The 18,312-nt window shown below is 42.9% G+C and overlaps 2 protein-coding genes across 2 annotated transcripts; both read right to left on the bottom strand.

Moving 5' to 3' along the window:
- Positions 1–895: 895 nt before the first annotated feature.
- On the bottom strand, positions 896–5,287 carry c1qbp (complement component 1, q subcomponent binding protein). Its single transcript, XM_020650442.3, has 6 exons — positions 4,872–5,287; positions 3,437–3,587; positions 3,260–3,350; positions 1,939–2,034; positions 1,707–1,832; positions 896–1,586 (listed from the first exon to the last, which is right to left on the bottom strand). The coding sequence occupies exons 1-6, from the start codon at positions 5,122–5,124 to the stop codon at positions 1,437–1,439; spliced, it is 867 nt and encodes a 288-aa protein (XP_020506098.1). The 5' UTR covers positions 5,125–5,287; the 3' UTR covers positions 896–1,436.
- A 2,372-nt stretch (positions 5,288–7,659) lies between these two features.
- dhx33 (DEAH (Asp-Glu-Ala-His) box polypeptide 33) lies at positions 7,660–18,069 on the bottom strand. Its single transcript, XM_020650445.3, has 12 exons — positions 17,655–18,069; positions 16,509–16,669; positions 15,806–16,033; positions 15,542–15,712; positions 13,444–13,629; positions 13,191–13,302; positions 12,036–12,195; positions 11,567–11,655; positions 11,254–11,381; positions 10,907–11,110; positions 10,743–10,829; positions 7,660–9,871 (listed from the first exon to the last, which is right to left on the bottom strand). Exons 1-12 carry the CDS (start codon positions 17,863–17,865, stop codon positions 9,563–9,565), a joined length of 2,046 nt encoding a protein of 681 aa, XP_020506101.1. The 5' UTR covers positions 17,866–18,069; the 3' UTR covers positions 7,660–9,562.
- Positions 18,070–18,312: the final 243 nt, after the last annotated feature.

Genomic DNA, 18,312 nt, shown 5'->3' with positions numbered 1-18,312 from the left:
TCCTCCACGTACATGTCTGTCTTTCTGTAGGCCTATGCATTCATTTATTTATTTACTGTTATTATTAGAGGTAGTTGTGGTAGTAGCAGCAGTAATAACAGCAGTAATAATTATAAAGTCTTAAACCATCTTTACTAATAGGCTATATACTACAGGGACACAATATCCAATAATCAATTCTCTTTGACTTTAAGCAGGAAGTCATTTACCAGCCAAACTTTCCTCCAATGCTGTATGAAAAGGAGGATTTAACTCAGTGGTTCTCAACTGGTGGCTCGTGGAGCTGTGTTCAGTGGGTAGTGATTGTGTGCCTTGGGGGGAAAAAAAGTGTCTAGAAGTCTATGAAGCAGTTTGAAGAGGACATATTATCCCCCTTCTCCACCTTTTCAAACAGTCCCCTGTGGTCTAAATGAAACATCTGTGCTGTGCTTTGGTCAAAATATAACATGAATCAAGTACCAGAGGAGGTTTGTGACCCTGTATAAACCAGCTCTCTCAGAACGCTCCGTTTTGGTGTGTGTGTCTCTTTAAATGCAATGAGCCACCCTGAGTTTTCCCCGTAGACATCAATCCTCTGTAGTGAGAATAAAAATGGTGGACCTGTGAAAAAGTTTTGTTCTAGGCTGGGGGTGGAGTCCATGGGTGGAGATACCAGGGGAGGGGATTTTTTTTTACCAGAATCCCACTGTGACATCACAAGCAGAGCTAATTTGAAACAGAGCATTTTTCTCTGTGTTGTAAGACTTATGCAGACCACAAACAAAGGACTGGATGGGTTTATTTCACATTTTGTGGGTCTGTAGACACTCAGGTTACCCAAATATATGTTCAGAAACACTGAAGAAGTGGATTTTTCATAATGTGTCCCCTTTAAATAAAAGCACAACATCACATGTTAATATCAAACTGTTTTATTGGACGTACTGATCTTCCACTCTCTGACACACACACTGCTGTAGGCCACCCAACGTTAGTCTTCAGATATTATCGTCTAACAGAGTCCACATGTACTCCTCAAAGCAGGACCATGAAGCAGCACCGTGGAGCTAGACCGTGGAGCTGGAGCTGGACCCCCCCCCCCCCCCTTTCTATGCTTCAGTGTTCACATACTGACTGGACCATGTTAGATCAATGCCATGAAGACTAACCCTGAGGGACACTTTCATATACCGATGGTTTCTGCATTATTTATGACCTTCATATATTTAATTTAAGTTACAGAAAAATAAACTCACATTTTAACAAAGCGAACACATTCGCAGCCGAGTGTTGGCCAACGCTCGGTGACACTATAGGAAGCGATGGTACGAGTCTTTAGAGTGTCAAAAAATATCAACCAATCAATCATCAGCGCTGCAACATTATCATACTATCACTCCTCCCACTTTGCCAGGAAGAACATTAAAGAACAATGAAATGTAGCTTTTAATCGAACATTAGTTACACTTGACAAATCCTTGGAGGTCTTCCAGGAACTTGATGTACTCCTGATGTTCCACAGCTGTGCTCAGCTCCATCAGTTCGTCAGCGAAGGTGTTGTCGACCCCGCGGTCAGCCAGGAAGTCCATGAGGTGGTCATACAGAGCCTGGAAACAACCCAACAGAAAAAAACAGATCATCAGATATAATGTCTCAGGTTTAAAAAAAGAAGAGGTATCAGCAGCTTCGTTGTGAGTCTGGATGTTTTATTCAGTTTCAGATCTTACCCAGTCCAGAGAGTCTGTGTTGAGTGTGTAGCACGTCTCCTTCCAGTCCGAGTCGCCCTCCGGCTGGAAACTGACCTCGCGGATGGCGAAGATGTCGCTCTCCTCCTCTCCTTCCCCGTGGCTCATCTACAAAACATCAAACATGTGTTGGTATGTGCCTGAAACACTCACACAGCTATTGAAGCTGACGGCAGGAACACTTGATCTGAAGCAGAAATTAAACGATGCTTACCTCGTCTTCGGGGAAATGGCAGTCGAACACCAGGGAGTGTTTCGCAGCCTGTTTCGTTACTTCAACAACAAAGTTAGGTGTTGACACAATTTCTTGCTGTAGGAGACAGAAAAAGATTTGTGTCATGTTCCTTATTTTAATGTAAACAGGCTTAGATCAATAATGTTCTGTTTTTGTCTTCTCATGTTTAATGTACGTCTCTATCCACTACTGCACTACTTCTGCAAGAGGGAATTATTTTGTGTTTTCTGCAGTTAGTTAGAATATTCCCTCTTCCAATAGGTCAGTAAAAACCTCAATGTGTTGTGTCTGGCCTCCTGGCCTCTAAACATCATCAGGAGGCACACACAGATCAGATAACTCTCTGGCTTCTCACAGAACTTTTTCTGGATTCACTGTACTGCCACTTCCAGGTACTGGAGGTCGATCAGAGCCCAGTGTGACGATCCATTAGCTCGGATCAAGATCAGCTCTGCAACAGGATTTTTTTCAAGCGACACCAGCTGATGAAATTACATTTCAGCTGCAGAGCCGCTGTCCACCACCCAGCTTTGGACTGTGGCAGTTTTATAGAATCCAGAAGGTCAAACTTTGATTAAACTGAAATGATTACAACACTTTAAACCAACTAAAGGGTTAAAAATATGCTGAAATAAACACATCAAAATGCAGATTTGAAAAAGTCTGATTTCTAGTATCGTCCCGTCTGTCCAAAACTAGACGAGCAAAAAGCTTTCTTCTTTTGGAATGGTGTTTGGATGAATCACGTTTCAAACTAAGCCAGGATGTCAAGAGAATCTTGATGCATAAAGTCTTTCACTGCACAGCGTCACACAAGCGTCTCTTCTTCTGGGTTGTTACCACAGACTGTAAATATTAATGGAAGCAGCCTGAGTGATGTCACCCTTCTGTTCCTACAGGGGGCGCTGGAGTCCCATAAATGGAGACTCCATCTATCAATGTTTTTTTTTTTAACTGTCTCTATCTGCTTTAGAGGTACTACGGTACAGCGTGCTTGCAGGGCGCTCTTGTCTGCTGCGATGCTAAATGTTTTTTCTAGCGGTTTTTGGGGGACACAATAAAAGTTAAAAATGTTCAAATTTTCAGCTCAAGATGTGGAGTCCCAGTGCTCATAAATGGCACTTCTCAAATCAATTGTTCCCACATTTTTTATTTGACCGCCTGTATGTGTACACAGCCTCACTCCACAGGCGCTCTCAGCTGTTTTTTCTCCTGGATACGGTCAGATGTTGTAGGAGCCCTATATGGTTTTAGAGGATGCATTTTTATTAGGCAGGTTAATAGATGTCTTGTAACTCACCTCCTCTTCCGCCGCCTTCTGCTGTCCCTGGTCTGCCTCTTCCTCAAAGTTAGGCGGGATGCTGTTATTGATGTTGAACGTGACAGCGACTCTGTACGAGAGAATGCAGAGCAAGAGCGTGTTAGCTAACCCCAGAAACATCCAGAAGGATCACATGAAAGAGAGCAAAACTCGTACTTTTCTCCTGCGACGATCCTCGTGAGTTTGGCCTCTGTGCCGTTCATCTCAAGCTCCCATCCTCCGGACATCTTCGGAAGGCTTTTGTTTTTCTGGATCTTTTTCTCCTCTTTGATTTCATCTGACAGGAAATCACCAAATGCTTTGTCCCCTGTAGAAAAGTTAGAAAAAGTTAAGCACTATAAAGTCTAAATGTGAAGAGAGCGTACAACAGAGCTGAATTCCCACATCTCCCCTAACTACCCTACGAAACATCTGACTTAAGCTTTTCATTGTTATTTAGTAATGACCTTGATTTAGTTTACGAATAAAAACATAAATCTGAACTGTTAGTGACATGACGTACAGGCTGCTGCTATTTATTCAACTTTTAATTCACTTCAGTGCAGTAAGCTTTACTGCCCTGAATGCAGAAACATTCAATAACAAAGATTCAAATAATAAATAGTAGTACTCTATCCCAGAGGGCAAAGAGCTGCCACAGTCCACCCAGACCATACACACATTCACAAACTAACATCTGATGGAGTCTGTCAGGTATGTAATTAATAATAATGATTAATAATTCAGTAGTTATTATAATAATATTTAATAATGACATAATAACACAAGTAGTAATCAGATAAATTAGATACATTGAAGATAGTGTCATTAACTTTGTCTAATTTTGATAATAAGAGACTAGTGAATGTTTTATAGTGTGTGTGTGTGTGTGTTCAGGTTCCACTGGTTGTCCTGAGATTCTGACAAACTGAAAAATGTTGCAGCTATAATCTCACAATTATGTAATTTCTCCCAGTATATATGAGGGTTTTTAGTGAGTGTGTGTGTGTGTGTGTGTGTGTGTGTGTGTTCAAACTCAGGGTGCACTTGTGTTATTAGGGTGAAGCATTTAATCAAGAACTACAAAAGGGAGAACATCAAACTATCTGAGCAGTCACTAATAACGGTGACTAATGTGCTGTCTGTATCATTGCACATCAAACATGCCTCTCTCATCTCTTGACATCAGTCTTCAAATGACAGACTATGACAACTATTCACCTATTTCACTGATGAACACAGAACACGTGTGTTTAACTTCGTACAACTTGTAGTTTCCCTCCCCTAACTTTGTGTTTTTATTCATTCTAGTGAAACTGTCAGTACATATGTTTCAAGGTGAAAGCTAGCTGCTTCCAGCAAACATCTAAACCGGATGTCTGACATGTGAAAGACACAACTGACTAGAAACAGAATGGTTCAAAAAGACTTTGTAAATAATGAACGTCAGCGTTTGACACATTTTAACCACACTTGAGGTCCTCTCTGAGCGGCTAATGAGCATTTTCCTCTTAGCATGCAACTTAGCCTCATGCTAATCTAGCTAGCTGGAATGGCTGGCTGGCTAAAGTAAGTAAACGTGAATAATTTCACATTTGTCTTTTAATGTTACCTTCTGTGTGCAGTCCTCCACACCCACACGATAGTGAGGGATGCAGCGCTTTTGAACTGAACAGCTTTGGTCTGTATCCCGAAGACGCTCCGTTGTTATTCAGCATCCACAGAGACCGGGTGAAGGGCCGAGTCGTCGCCGAGCTCGGAGCGCAGAGTGTCGGGCAGCTGAGTGGCAGAGCTCGGGCTGTGGATGTGGTGGCTGAGGAGACACGCACTGCTGCTCCGACCGCACGGACTACTGACTTTAGCATGATTATATAACACTAATAACGCCTCTAATTAAATAAATACGGCTTTAGATAGGCAGTACGTTTAGTTAAGACAGGTGATAACAGCCGGCTAGATCCGTGTTACAGCCCCTTCTGCAAGATTACAGAAAACACGTGTGGAAGGGCACATTGACCTATAGTAACTATGACCTCTGAACCGGAAGTAGTATTTTTACAATGAAAAAATACAGTTTACAAACGCAAAAATATCTCCTCGGTGCCTGAAAATATATGAAGACATCTAGTACAAGACTTTAGCTTATTTTTATGCATTGTTTTCATTTTATTTAGATTTCGCTTCATTCCTGTTTATTTATATATTTAACTGTATTTAATTCTGTTTGTCAGTTTTCTTTAAATTTTAGTTTGAATTGTATGTTTTTTGTTGTTGTATTGCGGTGATTTTCACGTTTGTATTTAAATACCAATACGTTTCTAAATAATATATTTAAAATTAATAAATCAATTGAAATATTTCCGCTATCTTAAGTTGATCTTAAATACGACTAAAGTTATTTCATTCAAATAACAGTTTAATAATAAATAATAATAATTTAAAAAGTGATTTATAAAAACGGATCAAACAGCGTCCCCTAGCTTTTGAAAGAAGTGTTTTCAAAGAAGATTCCAGAAAAGACCCAAGCTAAATATTTTTGCACACCGACTCCCTCCACTGTTAAAACAAAAACTGAATATTTAAAGATTCTGGTCGAGGTTTAAAAACATCTTCTGTAATATAAAAGTAAAAGCCAAAATACCATCACATTGGGCAGTGGTTCCCAAAGTGGGGGTCTGGACCCTCAGGGGTCAAAAGAGGCCTTCCTTTTTGTGTTATGCTTTTGTTACCAGTGTTTGGATAGGGCTATTAATGCCTTTGCGAGGCTGTGCACTAAATTATATGATTTATCCACCTCTAGGGACAGTGTGGGTCCCAAGTCTCTGACACCCTTAAGCTGGGGGTTGCAAGCTGAAATGTTTGGGAACCCCTGACATAGTTAAAGGAGGGAGGGGATGTCTTGTCAACAGGGGGTCAGTGGTTTTTCTGTCATTTCGAGGGCTTCTTTGATTTAAAAAAAAAAAAAAAAAACAGACAGCAGCTGATACAAAATTTAAATCTCACACGCAGGGATTAATGAAGTATGTATAATTAAAGTAAAAAAAAAAGTAAATAGCGTTGCTGTTGTATCAAAACAGGTCTTTGTATTGTTACATTTTTACTAAAGGAAGCTGCTGCACTGTGAATTCCACATCTTGTGACATGAATTCAGTTTCTAGCTGCTGTTGACGTCCTCTATGAGAGATTTAGATAACTTCAGGTGAAGACTTTTTTTTTTATCAGCTCGATGGGTTTCAAATAGGTTGAATCATGAAGAAATTAAGCCATGTGGCCAGGAGAGGGAGCTGTTTGCAGGAAAGAAAAGCAAACCCAGGACCAGTCATTTCTTTCTGTTTTCTATGTGTTTAAGCTTCTTCCAGGTGATTCACTCATCTCCTGAGTGAAATGAGTTTCCAAAGTGAAAAGTCCTTACAAAACAAGCAGTGAAATCATTCTCGATATAACCAAGTTTTAAACTTAAAAGACCTTTCCCCCTGCTGCGTTTTATTCATCGACACTGAACTTAAAGCTGGCTGACAATCCAATGTTGGTCTAATCTCCAATAAAACATTAATATTTCTTTACTTTGTATGAAATGAAAAAGACTCAAAGATCTTTTTTTTAACGCTCTCAGGTCAGATATGTTAAAGCTGCTCGATTAGTCACAGATTAACATTAATGTGTCACAGAGTTAGTCTTTATTGACCATGTGGATTACATTTTTTTTTTTACAATATGAATTTTGTTAAAGACTCTAAAAAATGATATTAAATATACCTCGAATAAATTAATCACAGGTATTTTATCTTCCAAATGTCATGACATGCAGATCTTCACTGGTCTGCTGTTTCTTTAAAGAGTTCTTTATGATTAAAGGTCCCATATTCTCCTCCTCTTCAACCAGTTTAAATAAGTCTCAGAGCTCCTCAAAACATGTGTGTGAAGTTTCTTGTTCTAAATCCACTCTGATCCTGTATTTGATCATGTCTATAAACCCCTCTATTTCAGCCCTGCTCAGAACAGACTGTTTCTGTGTCTGTACCTTTAAATGTAAATGAGCTGTGTCTGACCACGCCCCCTCTCTGGAAGGACTCGTGTGGCTCGGGCTTTCTCGCTCCATGTCCTATTGTTTACGGTGAGAAGGCAGACTCAACGGGCAGAACAAACATCTAGCTGTGGGAGTGTCACCCACCTGGGGGAGGGGTTACTGCCCTTTGTGATGTCATGAAGGGAAAATCTCCAAACGGCCTGTTTGAGCACACATTTTCTGAAAAGTGGAGCAGGAAAAAGACGAAGAGGATGGACTTTTCTTATAATTGGGGGGTTTGTAGATGGACTAGAGACACATATTAGTTTTAGAAACATGGTGAAGTGGATTTTAAAAGATTCAAAGGCTGCAAACACAAAGTCTGAGAATCCTCTGCAGTTAAAAGTTATAAACTGTTTATGTCATTTATTCAGGTTACAGTGAATATTGTACAATCCTGAGTCCAGTGCAAAAAAGACGAGAGGAGCATCCATGGTATTCCTCCACATGGTGATGATTCTATGAGAGACCTGAGAGGTCACGTGGCTAACTCTAATCTCCATGCATTGCATACATTTTCTGTCGGCATACATCGATGGTTAGTCTGTGTAGGAGGGGGGGCTGAGTTACATGTGGTGTCAAAGAGTGGAACCTGGAGAGTAAGGCATGCTACTTCCCCTGATGTGCATGAACAGCGACCTAGTGTTACAATCATGGATGTGAACAAAAGGCATGCAGAGGCTCAAGAGATGAGTGAATCATGTCCCTGTGAGCACGCAAAAAACGCCCCCTTTGGTGATTTTAGTTTTCAAAAGCTGGTTCATGTATTAAGACAAATCTACCGTCTTTGCATTAAAGAGTAACTGAACCCCAGGATCACTGCTGTATACGGGTATTAAGTACCGGTGTTGATTTATCCAGGTCAAGATCTCTTCATTTGACTACGTATTGCAATTTTTCACATTTGGTTAGAAATGTGCAGAGACTGCCCTCTACAGGTTGGAACTGCAAATATATATTTCTATTGGCTGATGTAGAGGCAGACTGCACAGTGCTGCAGTAGTTAGTGCTGTTGCCTCACAGTGAGGAGGTTCCTGGTTTGAATCCCTGTCTGACAGGAGCCTCCCCGTGCATGTGTGGGTTCTCTCCAGGTACTCTGGCTTCCTCCCACAGTCCAAAGACATGCTCGTTAGGTTAACTGGAGACTCTAAATTACCCGTAGGTGTGAATGTGAGTGTGGCTGGTTGTCTGTCTCTATATGTCAGCCCTGTGATTGACTGGTGAACAATCCAGGGTGTAACCACGCCTCCTAAAGACAGCTGGGATCGGCTCCCCCACGACTCCAAACGGGAAAAGCAGTATCGATAATGGATTGACTGTCTGGAGGCAGGTGACGATAGTACTGCCAGCTTTAGTCACCCAGCAGACTCGTCAAGTGGGATGAGAGGATTGAACGAATTGATTATATCTGAAATCTAATTTGCTTGACATGAAATATGGCGATTGTAAGGGGGGCTTTAAATTTAAAATTGTTAAGGCCATACCATCCAAATCCTCAAGGGGGCATCGTAAACCATTCAGATACGCTCTCCTCTCCCGCCCTTCCCTGTCCTCGTCATCGGCCGTTTAGTTGCTGCTACTCGAGTCGTCGCTCAGGCCTAAATAACCGAGCTAAACTTGCTAACCTGATGCACTTTAGCTGAAACTCTGGGGTTTAGTGACCCTTTAATAAAAGACCACTTCCTAAAAACCAATAACTTACTTATCAAAAATGATCAACACGCCTTTTCCAGTTCAAGCTAACTTTCTGAGGAGGAGTGAAGAAGAAGAGAACAACCATCAGCTCCACTTTGTAGAGCAGCTGGCGTGTTGTTTTTGGAGAATGGTATTATACAATGTGTGATTTGATAAACAACATACTGCTTCTTTGAAAACTATCTGTGCTGTTAGATGCATGCAAAGGTTGAATGTATGCGTGACATCTCAAAAAAGACATTTTGCAAAAAGTGCAGATTAGATGTTATCAGGCAGAGGAAACATTGTTTTCTCGTTTATAAAATCTGAAGGAAGTCCACGTTGTGAGGCCTTGATATGCAGAGTTCTGCTTCGTTGACGCGAGCCAAACGCTCGTCAACTGAGAGGTAGTGAAATCCAGAGACGTGTTCTGCACAAAAAGTGTTCTGGTCCGATTTGTTTCTGTAGGAAATTACCAAGTGTCTTTTGTCCAAATTCAGGATGCATCAATTGTTATTTGTCACCTGCTGATTGGTCCTTCCTCCGTCCTCTTTCTCTCTCCGTTAGCTCTTGGTTGGGCGGAGTTTGCGTCCAAAGTATTCTGGCGCTGCGTCCAGCAGCCAGTCGGCGTCGACCAAACACAGGTCTCTCATGTAGCAGCGGGACGTGTGCAGCAGCTCGTTGAACACCACGTACGCTGGCTTGGCCTGGAAAAGGACGGACGAGGGGTGGATGGCCACGGGCTGGTGGGTGTCGAGGGCTAAGTAGCTCCCGTCAGGTTGGAGCTCGGCGGCGTTGACGAACATCCCGTGGGCAAGGCAGCGGCGGACGTTCCCTGTTTCCCCCCCGCAAGACTCCATCTTCAAATTAAGCTGATAAAAGGGGCAGAAAGGACACGGGAATTCAGTCACAGTAGTAGGTCATCTTTCAGACTGTCTGCAAATGACATGGAGGAGTAACATTCTGATTTATGCTCCAAATATCTGGAACAAAAATCCAAGATAAATCAGTCAAACCCACGGTCGCTGCAAATTATTTATGCCTTTATGTAGAGATAGGACAGTAGAGAGAGAGAGAGAGAGAGAGAGAGAGAGAGAGAGAGAGGAATGACATGCAGGAAAGGAGCCTGCGAACCTGAGCCGCCTGCTTGGAGGACTTCAGCCTCTGACCATACAACTCCATGTAACTCCAATGATCCCCCTGCAGCCCCCCTGATGTAGTTAACTCTACCTGACCTACTATAGACAGTTTTTGAATAGAAGAGTAAGAGATATAGTAACCCTAACCCTTTTTTTGGCTGAATATATATGCTATATGTATCCCTGGTTGAGGTCTGACTTTCAAGCTTGCTGCTTTTGTTCTCTCTGCTCTGTCTGCTCTCACGCTCCGATGAAGGCAGAAAATAAAAACGTCTTACAAAAAGCTCGCCCTGGAGCAGTGGAGGAGTCTCCCCTGATCTTACTGACCGAGGTCCAGAAACAGCAGGCTGTGATGTAATCTTAATTATATAGATAATATCAGTCCATACTTCAAAAAGAATCCCTCGGACAGAATGAGGTAACAGCACACATACTTTTTGGTATTCTAATTCAAAGGCTTGAAACGACTTTTTTACTGAAGACTCAGGAAGGAGAATCTCGTGTTTGTGTGAGGGTCATGTGACCTTTCACTGTGATATTCATTTGTTGTGATATTGCACAGGACATTCCCGTGCACAGTGGAGGTAAATCCTAAAGTCTGTACCTTAAGGCAGATGTCTTTGAGTTGAGCCTGGACCTCTTTCACCAGACCCATGTTCCTGCTGTTGACAAAGTTCTCCCGACACCACTCCTTCAACAACAAAGAGAACGTTTTCATTTGCTCACAAACACATTTTTTATTTTCCCTCACTCGTCCCTTTGACTCACCTTGTTACCGCTGACTTTCTTGAACGCCCTGTAAATGTTGAGCAGGGTCATGTGGTCTCCTTCACTGGAGCTGAACTTCTTGCGTGCAGCGAGCACCTCATCCCGCCGGGCAGGAGGGTTAAACAGCACGGTGTCCACCGAGAGCAGAGACACGATGCTGAGAATCTCCTCGGAGCACGAGTAGTCGGGGGACAGCAGGATGGTCTGTGAGACGGAGCAAACAAGGCGCAGAAGTGTTACACCAAATTCTCTCGGGGTCATGCGTGTGACCCCGTGTGGCGCCGCTGGACGCAGACTGTCACTTTATGTAATAGTATGCATTTCCAAACACTGTTTTTTTTTTTCACCTTGGCGTATCTGGGCTCCAGAGGGAAGCTGGCCATCTTCTTCCCCAGAGCAGTGAGGAGGACCTGGCCCTCCTTCCTCTCCAAAGCTCCCAGCAGCTCTAAGTGCTCCACGGCAGAGCGGACGGCCTCTGGGATCAACACAACAGGTTAACACCAGACAGCAACACTGCTGGGTGCACAGCTTTCCAAAGGCCCCAACATACAACTTGACAAGTGGTGATTTCCTGTGAGCGTACATTTCAGGACGCCCAGACAAACCCCTTAACCCCCGACCTGCTGGTTACTGCACTGAAAGTGATCGACAGCATCTCACCTGGAGAAGGCTTTGACATGAAATCAAAATTCATGACATCTGGAATCCCCAGAGCCATGAGCTGCAGCATCACACCAGCCAAGTTACACCTGCAGCACGCGCACACACGCGCACACGCGCACACGCGCACACGCGCACACACACACACACACACACACACACACACACACACACACACACACACACACACACACACACACACACACACACACACACACACACACACACACACACACACACACACACACACACACACACACACACACACACACACACACACACACACACACACACACACACACACACACACACACACACACACACACACACACACACACACACAGTGGGAAGAACAGAAGACAATTCATCACCCTGACCTAAAAAAATCCAGCGATGGGACAGACTCCGACTCCTGCCCATGAACTCATACTGAGCTTTATTATCTGTGTGACAACAAAAGCTCTCCTACCTCTGGATCTCAGGCACAGTCATGGGGATGAAGTTGTCAAACTCCTGCTCCGTGTACAGACGATAGCAGGAGCCCGAGTCCTCCCTGCCAGCCCGGCCGGCCCGCTGCCACGCCTGAGCTTTAGAGACCCGCTGCACTGCCAGGACCTCCAGCCCGCTGTCTGAGAGAAGAACAGAATGCACATGATAAGGTGAGAGGAACAGGGTTGTATTTCGGCCATTTTTTAGTATGGCCGGGTCAAGGCAGGAAAAATAATAGTACTTGGTTTAACTAACTAATAATTCTGCTGCCAACTTGCAAGAGAGACTTACTGTACATTTAAAGACAGCATTGTTGATGCAAACAGGTCAACATGTCTTTACAGGCAGAGCTCCTTTTAAAGTGAAGCACAGGTATATACAGTAAAATCTGTTTTTCTCTCAGAGAGACGAAAGGTTTAAACTGACTTCCTGCATGATGATTTCTTCGTCCTCAGAAAAGTCTACAAGGTTCAGTTTCTGTGCAGCTCTTTTAGTTCTGTCTGTTTTCACTTTGTGGAGTTTGCTCTCCTACTAGCTACAGTACGGGGTAGTTGAGCTCTCAGCCTGCGATCAAAGTTGTAAAGTACCGACACCCAGCCCGTAGGTGGAGCTGCCACCATCCGATGGTGACTTGTTGCCTTAAAGGAGTTTTACAATCAAACCAGCGCCCCACAAGGTTACCACAGCTTTCTTTAAGTTCACCATTACGACCTCATGACGGAGAAACAAATTTTAAAAAGTGGCACTACCAGCATGGCCTGCGTCGATATGTATCTCCACAACTTGCAAGCAATGGTGGTGACTGCACACACAGTAATGACGGCGTGTTGGTCAGCATTTGATACTTGAATATAGGACACAGTGCAAACTAAAGTGCCTCTTTTACGCCAGATTTCACAGTAAAGGACCAAAATTTCTGTTGTTTTAACTTATAAGTAAGCAGGTGGTGCTTCAGCTTAAAAAAAATCTCAGTTCAATAATTTTAGAAATGCACAATCCCTAAATTATTAATCAAGAGAAGTCTAATTAATTAAAAGTGATATTAATGAACAACCTTTAGAAATAAATAGTTCTGTTTTTACTGTCAACTGTCATAACAAATTCAGGAATGTGTGTGAGGACTGAATCATCTCACCAGGATTGAAGCGTTTGGCCTTCACCATCCCCGTGTCGATGACGTATTTGATCCCAGAGATGGTGACCGACGTCTCGGCGATGTTGGTCGAGAGGATGACCTTCCTACATCCCTGAAAACGAGGAAGACAACTTTTACTTTGAGGCATGCAATCATTTAAATTAACCACCTGACACATAGCTTTAAGATCATGACAAAAAAAAAGGCACTCTTAGCTGTGGCTATTTTTGTCACAAACATGTTTCCTGTTTACCTTCGGAGCAGCCTGGAAGACCCTGAGCTGCTGTGCAGGAGGAAGCGACGCGTACAAAGGGATAACCACCATGGGACTGCAGCCGTCAGGGAGATGCTTGGAGATGTCTCGACACGTCCTGGCAAGAGCCTCGATCTCCTCCTGACCCGTCATGAACACTAAGATATCATGGGACGGCGGTGCCTCCTGTGCACAAACAACAAGTCGGAAAGAATCAGCACAGAGCGTAAACACACACAGGAAGCTGCTGACTCACACGTTTGTGTTTCCTGTAGCACTGAAGGTGAGAGGGACGAGGAGTATTTGGGGTTTAGCTTTGATTCCATACGAGTCATTATGTACGTCAGGACATATACGTCAGGGTCAGAGCATCATGAGCCTCACATCCTCCTGCCAGGATCAATAACCTGCTCTTCTATGAAATTCACGTCTGCATGAACACACACTGTATATGGTTGGATGTATTTCCAGAAGTATGCAAATGATGTCAAAATATGTTTGTGGATAGCTTAAGCCAGTGACTCCCAACGTGGGGCGCAGAGGTTATGACAGCGAGGGGGGTGGGGGTGGGGGGGGGGCTAAATAAAAACACTGCACACTGTTTTGTTCAAAGAACAGCAAATTCTGAGAGAGAACTTCCAGGTAAACAAGAGGTTGATTAAGAATCTACAGCAGATGTCACAACGGCTAAAACTAAGATAAAAACCATATGAAGAGTCACATCTCGCCATCGTCTCCACCTGTACCACGGTGTGTAATTAAGAGAGACACATCCTGATCCTACCTGTGAGAGACTTTTTTCCGCTGTCGCCTAAATCAACACAAACTACAGATCACAGCTGGATGCTGGAAATAAAGGGAGGCAGACTCACAGCTGCAGCCCAGACTGAGAGGAGCTGCAGCACAAAACTATTCTGTGAATTACTGCAGGACTGGAAGTTTAAATCTTAAAGATTGTCGTCATTCTTATTATTTTTAGGAAGCATCAGGTTAAGCATAAATCCGTTTAAAGTTATTACTGTTGTTACATCTGGTCAGGAGGTGTGAGACTGCACCTTCTCAGGGCATCAAAAAAAGTTACACTTAGTTATGTCGTTACTGAAGAACATTTTGAGAGGTGCAGAGGAGAAACTTGCACACTTAATCCAAACCTAGAAGTCAACAGGCTGAGATAGATGCAAAAAAAATAGCCTCTTTGATTAAGACAGGAGCAGTCAAAGATAAAGCCCGACCAATAAATTGGACAGCCGATAATAGAATATCCAGTGACTATCGGTATCGGCTTATTCAATCACTGATATGCGCTGATAATAGGGCTGGGAATCTTTGGGTGTCTGATGATTCGATTCGATTACAATTCTTGGGGATTCGATTCGATTGAGAATCTATTTTCCATTTTTAAACCATTCTGGGTCCATGCATGGATTCAAAGTCTATTTATGAATGAGTACATACTTAAGGATCTACTTCAGTCATCTGTGATACTGGCTGAAGTTCTCGCTGCTCTATTTGGCTTTCTACGGAGTTAAAGAGGTAGCATTAGCACTTAGCAAGGAGTGACTGATTAGCCCAAGAACGTAAAAGATTCTTGGAAGTTATGAATCTTTTTAACATCTCAAAAGATAAGAATCTTGATTTTTACATAAAATGTTTTCCCCACCCCTAGCCAATATTGCTAGATTTATTCACCAGTCAAATAGCATTTAATTTCAGTTTCATTTTATTAAACTAGCAGTTCTCTGTCACCAGCAGAGGGCGCTATATGGATTACAACGAGCATCATCACTCTGCAGAGTGTCAAGCGGTGATGCACGTACATGCTCAGTTATGTTCCAGTTGAGTGACCATCTTGTCTTCATTATAAATCTTTTCCACAAGTGTTTGATAACTGACTTTGAGGGATAAATGTGCTTATCTCTACAGATTGACCATAGATCTAAGAAAGATGTAAACACGGCTCTGACAACAACACAGCCAGCGGGACTTGAGCGTCTCCCTCATTGTAGACAGTCATGACTCAGAAACATTTACACAAGATAAACCTAATTTCTGCTTTATTCATGTGTAACATGTTTAAAGGAGAAAGATAGAAAAGTACCTGATGGATCTGGAAGACGGAGACGAGCGCGGCCTGCAGGTAGTCTGACTGCGGCTGCTTGGTGTAGTAGATCTGAATGGGATGCTGTCTGCCCTCCAGGTAGAGTACGGGCGACTTGTTGAAGTACTCGGAGAACAAATCCACATCCATGGTAGCTGACATCACGATCACCTGTGCAGGTAACACAGGACAAACGTGCAGAACTTCAGGAAACTTTGTCACCTGACGAGATCAGTCTGGTGTTTACATTACGACTCCTCCTACCTTCAGTGGGATCTTGTTAAGCTCTCTGCGTCGGCGCTGAGCCGTCTTCACCACACCAAACAGCACATCAGTGTGCACAGTGCGCTCATGAGCCTCGTCCAGGACCACCACGGTGTAGCGCAGCAGTAAGGGGTCTCCAATGGCCTCACGCAGGAGCATCCCATCTGTCATGAACTTCAGCTTCGTCTCAGAGGAGGTGACATCTTCAAAACGTACGGTGTAGCCGACCTGGACGGAAGTTTAATGAGTGATAGTAAAAGACCTCGAGAGACAATTTCTACTAACAGTAGTAAAAAAACATTTGAAATATTAAAGCCTCCGAGAAACGGAGGTTCGAGAGCATCGAGAGTAACTGCTGTGTTGTGACGTATTTCCAACTAAAACAAGATAGACCCAATCACAAAACAGAAGGCGGGACTTAATGTTGGTTTGAATTTGATTGGATCATTACCAACTTTGGCCTTGTGATTTTATTTGGATCAAAACAAAGAACATTCATTTTTAATTTCATGGTTACTTTGTGATGGATCAGCTGAGGCGGTTTTGAGGAGGAAAATGACCTGAGGTACGACTCAAAGCATCCATACAACGAGAAATATTTGGTGTAGACATAACTTTTGCAATTTGGCAAGAAATTCGGGGAAGCTTTAAGTGCATATATTTACTCAAAGAATGCATGTGGAAAATTGTTCAATGTGGGTACCAGTTTGCCCAGCTGAGTCCTCTTCTCCTCTGCCACCCGTCCTGCCAGAGAGATCGCAGCAACTCTTCGGGGCTGAGTGATGGCAACGATGCCCTGACGTCCGATGCCGGCCTCATACAGATACTGAGGGATCTGAGTGGTCTTCCCAGAGCCAGTCTCCCCTGATGTTTGAGAGAGAGAGAGAGAGAGAGAGAGAGAGAGAGAGAGAGAGAGAGAGAGAGAGAGAGAGAGAGCTCAAGTTTGAAATAAATTAAAGCTATCTACTTTTAGTAGAGTTAACTCTGAAAACTTCAAAAGGTGATAACTATAATTTATCTGACTATAAAAACAATAACAACATTTTCACATCATTAATTAGAAATTATTCTTTCCCCCCTGAATATGAAAGAGTGCCCGAGCAGTTAGGGGGATAGTTTATAGTTAGATAGATAGTTTTTTTTCATTATATATTTTTTACACTCTTGATAAGACATATCAGTGTTTCCCCTAGGTTTAAAGCATTGGGTGGGTGGGGACAAGCCGACACGAAGACACAAACACTTAAAGGAATCTTGGTGTTCATGTGTTACTTTTAATGACAGATGTCCTTTTCTATCGGAAAGGTATCCTTTAATGACTTCTTTCCCTGATTTCCGACTCTCTCCACTATCCTATCTCTACAATAAAGACACAAAAAGCCACCCCAATATAATGGTAGGGGAAACACTGCATATATTGTATGGTTTGACAGCTTTATTATCATTCAAACTACGGAGCCCCTGAAGTCCCAAATATATATCATGTCAGCAAATATACAGTTCTTAACAAATTTATTAAACCACCTGTCGTAAAAACCAGAAAACATCAATATTTTAGAAATCTTCTCCAACTTTCAAATGTCACTACACAGTGCACCTTTAAACACTGTATGTATTTTGGGACTTCAGGGGCTCCGTAGCTTGGAGTAGTTTGTGACATTTGAACAGATTAAATGTCTGTTTATGAACTGAACAAGCTGAATAAAAAACGAAAACCCCTTCTTAGCAAGATGTGATAACAAACAACACATTTATTTTAAAAGGTGTAATGTTTCTTTAAATGCAGCAGCACAACAAGCGGCTACCTGTTTAGCATGGTGGGCTAACTCGTGCTAACGCTGTAGCTCACCTATCAGAACAGCACTGCTCAGCTGCCTCAGCTGGTTCAGGAGCTGAGGTTTGGCCTGGTAGATAGGAAGCTGTTTCCTCTGGACTTCTAGTGGAGTGGTTGCATTCCCCTTTCTAGGCAGCAGCATACCAGGCTTATTCCTGTCGAGACGGAAGAAAACAGACCCCGGCTTGAACCTTTTAGCCGGAGGAGGGTCGGGGTCGTGGGGCATGGTCTAGAAAAAGTGACGCTGATGGGGGAAACCTCCGAGGCTCTCTCTCTCTTTCTCTCTCTCTGTTGAGTTTCTTTTTACTGTCACAAAGAAACACTGAAAGTTGTTTTCATCCTCGCGGGCACACAGGCAAGCGTCACTGCGGATGTTTTGCTACCTCTGCAAAAAAACGTCCCCACGTGGTCAAGATCGGCGCAGACGTTTGACGTCACAAGCAGTTTGAGGTTGGGTTTCCCCCGAGTGAAGCCTGTCAGGTACTGTAACTGTTACCCTGCTAAAGATTATTAAAAAAATAATAATTTACATTTTTTTATTTTTTTGTAATGAATGTCCTGAAACTGCATTTATTTTGATATTGCTCAACTGTAAAGAAGTTCTGGGAAAGTGTTTAAATATTATCTTTGGCAGGGTGAATTTCTTCAGCTGCTGCAGGAAGACATCAAATCA

This window comes from Labrus bergylta, chromosome 14 (assembly GCF_963930695.1).
Source record: "Labrus bergylta chromosome 14, fLabBer1.1, whole genome shotgun sequence".
NCBI lineage: Eukaryota > Metazoa > Chordata > Actinopteri > Labriformes > Labridae > Labrus > Labrus bergylta.
The sequence above is the reverse complement of the archived record's forward strand: the minus strand, read 5'-3'. Positions and strand labels throughout refer to the sequence as shown.

Bases quoted from the DNA above. Each gene is read 5' to 3' on its own strand.
- c1qbp (XM_020650442.3), bottom strand. From the start codon at position 5,124: ATGCTAAAGTCAGTAGTCCGTGCGGTCGGAGCAGCAGTGCGTGTCTCC. The intron at 3,351-3,436 runs GTACGAGTTTTG...TCTCTCGTACAG, and splicing joins AGGATCGTCGCAGGAGAAAA to AGTCGCTGTCACGTTCAACA. The intron at 1,833-1,938 runs GTAAGCATCGTT...GATGTTTTGTAG, and splicing joins GCCATTTCCCCGAAGACGAG to ATGAGCCACGGGGAAGGAGA.
- dhx33 (XM_020650445.3), bottom strand. From the start codon at position 17,865: ATGCCCCACGACCCCGACCCTCCTCCGGCTAAAAGGTTCAAGCCGGGG. The intron at 16,034-16,508 runs GTACCCACATTG...ACTTCCGTCCAG, and splicing joins GGACTCAGCTGGGCAAACTG to GTCGGCTACACCGTACGTTT. The intron at 15,713-15,805 runs GTAGGAGGAGTC...TTACCTGCACAG, and splicing joins TTAACAAGATCCCACTGAAG to GTGATCGTGATGTCAGCTAC.